General features: G+C 37.0%; 1 protein-coding gene across 1 annotated transcript; it reads left to right on the top strand.

The window, feature by feature from the left end:
* Positions 1-65: 65 nt before the first annotated feature.
* On the top strand, positions 66-4,617 carry LOC108822865 (protein ENHANCED DISEASE RESISTANCE 2-like; the record flags this gene model as incomplete). The annotated part of the gene is given in 13 exon segments (XM_056998780.1): positions 66-130; positions 638-709; positions 1,134-1,304; positions 1,664-1,863; positions 2,308-2,374; positions 2,525-2,700; positions 2,962-3,063; positions 3,309-3,356; positions 3,531-3,674; positions 3,754-3,849; positions 3,920-4,021; positions 4,112-4,198; positions 4,292-4,617. Coding segments are annotated over 13 exon segments (1,336 nt in total), but the record flags the coding sequence as incomplete, so codon positions are not given.
* Positions 4,618-5,171: the final 554 nt, after the last annotated feature.

The following is a 5,171-nucleotide window of genomic DNA, read 5'->3' as shown; positions in this document are numbered from 1 at the left end:
ATTTTCTTTGTATCACTTAATTCAATGGGTAGATTTACACTTGAATTAAATAGTATATTTTTCAGATGGCAATCAAAGAGAGACTTTATCTTCTCTAGACAGTGGGTTCGTGGGCAAGATGGAACATATAGTAAGTTTTACTCTTCTAAATAATGGGTTCTTATATTTCTGATGATGTCTGTATCGCCTATGCACAAAGGTAGACATTGATTTAAACCCTGACACGTTTAATTGTCGTTTGTATTATGCTAGCTCAAATTTTCTTGGTTAAAATTATTCTTTAGTTGCTGAACTAAATACATAAAACGTCAATTCCCACCTATGAACTCTATTCATATGTTGCAAGATCAAATGCAAGACAGAGAATAGTAATGAAAAGGAGAATCAATATTGTATTGTTTATTTCATTTTCTATAGGCTGTAAGGATATCAATAGTTAATCATGTGAATAAGCTAAGGAAACCTACATCTAAAATCTGAACTTCACAGTTACAGATTTTTATAAATATATGTTAGCTCACCACTGCCGTCTCGAAACCTTTGTGCGACTAGAGTCTAATTTAATTCATCATCATTCTTTTGAAAACAGCTATCCATATAATCGAACTACTCTCTTATTCTGTAACTTCGTATGCAGCAATCTTACAGTTTCCAGCAGTGCATAAGAAGCGGCCTCCCAAGTCCGGATATCGACGGACAGATATAACTCGTAAGATATTTTTTGTGATAGCATTTCTCTATGTAGCATTACCTGCTGCATGTCAAGACAACTTCTTCTTATTAAGAAATTTCTACCCAAGTGTACTTCGATAGCCAGAGGTTCTTGGTCCTTGTGATTCCTCGTCCTTACAACTAGCTGGTTAAGAGACTAGTTCTTTAATGATCAAAAAAATTTTGAACTGACTCGTAAGGCTCCTGGGCAATCTTATTGGCTTGTAAACCACATCGAGTAGGATGCTGCTTTAGTGTTTCATTTTCTTTCCTATTCTATTTTGACTTTCTTCTTCGAATACGTTGACTTTCGTCTTTCTCAAAATATGCATTCTTACTGCGGACTTACGGAACGCCTAGAAAGGCATTTTTTTTCTTCTGCTTTTAAGACCTTAATCTCTCTTCGTTCCTGTTGATTGCAGCATCCACTTGGGAAATCAGAAACTTGAAAAAGCGATCAGATGCAGAACCTCCAAGTTGTCTTGTAACACACATGCTAGAAATCCACTCTAAACGTTGGTGCAAATGGAAGAGAACTAGCTACTCAAAGTTTGAGAAGACAATTCCGTATGCATTACTCCTTCAAGTAGCAGGTTAAATGAATGCCTTCTCTTCTGCTCGATCCTTTTAGAGTATGAACACTAAAATTGAGTAGGAAGTGAGTATTTGATATTTTTTTTCTGTTGTATCAGTAATATTTTAAAATGGAGACTCTAAATATTTATCAATGGTATTATATAGATGGGTAATCACTATCGGCACGTGTTTGGGATAAAAATCAAACTTATCATGTTTTTCTGTGGTAACAAAACGGAAGCTTTTTTGGGGCATAAAAAATATAATTTAGTTGGAACGCTGTTTATATAGTAACTGCCTCACCTCTGGTCCACATTAGAGATGTCACAAGTTCCACATGGGTTCTGTTTCAATTTCTTGTTAATGGTAATATCAGGTCTGAAAGAGTACATTGGAGCAAACCCGGCCTTCAAGTATGAAGCCTCCTCTAGTGTTGTACAGTCCAAGTTATCAGATATTCCGAGTGGTGAATATGTAGATGAGGAAATAGAGGAGCAGTTTTATGATGCCACAGACTCATCATCTGATGAGGAGGAAAGCGATGAAGATGATGATGATCAGGACCAGGACAAAAAGGTAACTTGGTTTTGCTTTCTTCTCGTCCATTTATAATATCATATTCACATTTATAGAGTAAAGAATCACGAATAGAAATACAAAACCCAAAAAGCTCTTCTTCATATAAATCAGAATGATTACATCAAAACACCCAAAACGCAGAAAGTGATTCACTTTGTATAAAAAGATATATACTTCCGAAGCACTCTCTATCTTAGATGAGTCTCACAGTTACAGTCGAGACTTCATCCCTACATATACTTATATGTAAATGCAAAACACTCTAGAGCAAGGACATAAGGAAATGGAACTTCCAAAGAATATCTTAAATCAGGAAATATTGAGGATGCACCTCAGGCATAATCTAGTATTTGAAGTTCATATTAAGTATTTGTGTACAGCCCATGAGGTGTGGAACTTGCATGCGAAGTTAGTAATCTGTTGTTTACATGTTCAAAATAGGAGATAAAAGTCAAACTCAAGAATGTTTCATGGGCAATCGCCAGCCTATCTTTGAAGCAGCCTAAAGGTTCTCTCTTTACATCTTTTTGTCTAGTCCATTAATCATATCAATGCCTTCATAAGTTGTGTTACAGATTAGAATTTACAACCCCCCTTTTTATTTTGTTTCCAAATCCCAGCGTGTAGTGTTAATATATCTGCTCTACTTTGACATCAGCTCCAGGCGCAAGTAATGTATTAGACACTAGTGTTGATCCTGTGAATATCGATCCAAGTCAGATCCAAGGATCCCTGCGCAAAGGAGATGGCGATAAGGACTCAAATTGCTGGAATTCTCCTAGTGGCATGGGGTTTATGATCAGGGGAAAAACCTACCTGAAAGATAATGCAAAGGTAACTTTAACTTCTTGCATCTTCATCAATATGTTAACAGTTGATGGTCCGTAGATGCCATTGCACTCAGGTCCTCCCGATCCAACCATGTTTCTGAACTCGTTCTTATATTTCCATAACGTTGTCTCTTTAAACTGCATGTATCTAGTTTCCAAATTGATATATGGCTCTGAAAAATTGAGCTCCTGAATTATCTGAATAACTGTAATCGTTGAGGTTCCCCTCCGAGCAAATTTAATAAACTGTATGAAAAAATTCAAGGTGATGGGTGGGCAGCCCCTTCTGACACTTGTATCAGTGGATTGGCTTAAAGTTGATAAAGCTGTAGACAACATCGCTCTGCATCCGAAATGTCTTGTCCAGGTACCTCAATTTTATAAATTTACAACGATGATGAACCTCATCGCATTAGGCACTGGGTCATGCCAATTCATTATTTAAGAATTTCTTTAATTTTCTCCTCATTACCTTGTGGCGAAGACTACTGTTACTTTCTTAGTTAACGAGTAGTTAAAGAGTGTTGAAAAAAGAAGTAACATACTAATTTTGTGCATATTCTCTTCCGTGGTTGAAGGAGCCTGATTGGAAGTTTTTTACGTATTTTGTAGTCAGAACCGGGGAAAAAGCTGCCGTTCATCCTAGTCGTAAATCTTCAGGTTTGAATACTTATGCAACATAAACTCTATATATCTCTCTGTCTTTTCCCTCAAGTTTTTCCGTATATGAGTATATGTCTGTGCAAAACCTCTTTGTTTACCCCTAAGTCACAATGTGTCACACGTATATAACTAAAATTTTATATTATTGTGGAATTTTTGTTCCCATTACAGGTGCCAGCAAAGCCTAACTATTGTTTGGTCATGTACTATGCTGCGGATCGACCTGTAAGCGAGTCTTCCTCGCTGGGAAAATTTGTAAATGGGAGTGACAGTTACCGCGACTCAAGATTTAAGCTGATTCCAAGTATTGTTCAGGTAAGGAAACTCTGCTCTTCTAGTTATCTCCGAAATATAGTAATTTTGATAGCATGTTAACAGTGATGGTGAATCACAGGGATATTGGATGGTCAAGCGGGCTGTTGGAACAAAAGCCTGCTTGCTTGGTAAAGCTGTAACCTGCAAGTACCTGAGGAAGGATAACTTTCTGGAGGTATATTAGAATTAAAAAATTGCATGTCGTCCAACAGACACACATGTCTCATGAAATAGTGGTATTGCAGATTGATGTAGATATTGGATCATCGGCTGTTGCCCGGAGCGTTATTGGTCTGGTACTTGGTTATGTCACAAGCCTCATTGTTGATCTAGCCATCTTGATTGAGGTTAGTTTGCTGCTAGACTTTATCTTAAAAGGAAAGTGTTTTTTCGCTTCTGAATTGAACATCTTTCTTCAACTACCAAATGAAATGCAGGGAAAAGAGGAAACAGAGTTGCCAGAGTATATTCTTGGGACGGTTAGGCTTAACCGAATAGAGCTGGACTCGGCCATTTCTTTTGAGGTTTGAGACTTGACTGAGTAGAAAACATTTAATCTAATTGCAACAATCACATTGTTGTTCATAGACTCGACTGAAATTAATAACATGATGCAGGAATGAAGAACAGCCAATGGCTATTAAAACATGTGTCTTATGGATCACTACTACCCTTTGGCGAAATATAGACAAACAACGACAAAGGGGATAACAAAAGATACTTAAGATTTTTGTTTCTTTTAAACTTGTGGATTGGATCAGCAAAATTGAATTCAGGGAATATCAAGCACTTTGACTCTTTATTAAACCTTCGGAATAATTCAAACGGGTATTTTGAAAAATACCCTATGTAAGTTCATTAGATTTGGAAAATATCCTATGTTTATTTTCTTTTAAAAAACCTAGCCCTTTCTTAATTAAAAATACATAAAGTTTACATATTACATTTAGCAAAACAATAAATAAGTATCGTTGTTTGGATATCTTAAAGTTTACTTTTTTTTTTTTTTTTTTCGACAGCATTACAGACTCATGTAGACTCTGTAAACCAAACTGGTTGCTCTGTATCCATATGGACCGTAAACGACGATTGTTGCCTCACACCACGTGCTAAGCGATCCGCCATAATGTTTTGCGTCCTTGGTATATGAATAATCTCTGAGCTATGGAAACTCCTTTTAAGACTCCTGATGTCTTCTAAATAACTTGCAAAAGCCGGCCATTCTTCAGGTTCCGAAACCATCTTTACCAGTTGAGAACAATCCGTTGCAAATGTAACATTATATTGCCGCAAATTCCGCATGCATTCCATTGCCCAAATGAGAGCCTCCACTTCTGTGTGTAAAGGTGACTGACTAGCCCTTATGTTTCTTGCTCCCAAAAGTCCTTCAAATCCTTCCAAGGTACTATACCATCCTTGTCCTGAGAAAGTATCATCCGTTTTCCATGATCCATCCGTGAAACACCAACGTCCCGAACGAGCCGGAGTAACCTTATC

Source organism: Raphanus sativus, unplaced genomic scaffold (assembly GCF_000801105.2).
Source record: "Raphanus sativus cultivar WK10039 unplaced genomic scaffold, ASM80110v3 Scaffold1412, whole genome shotgun sequence".
NCBI classification, from domain to species: domain Eukaryota; kingdom Viridiplantae; phylum Streptophyta; class Magnoliopsida; order Brassicales; family Brassicaceae; genus Raphanus; species Raphanus sativus.
The sequence above is the reverse complement of the archived record's forward strand: the minus strand, read 5'-3'. Positions and strand labels throughout refer to the sequence as shown.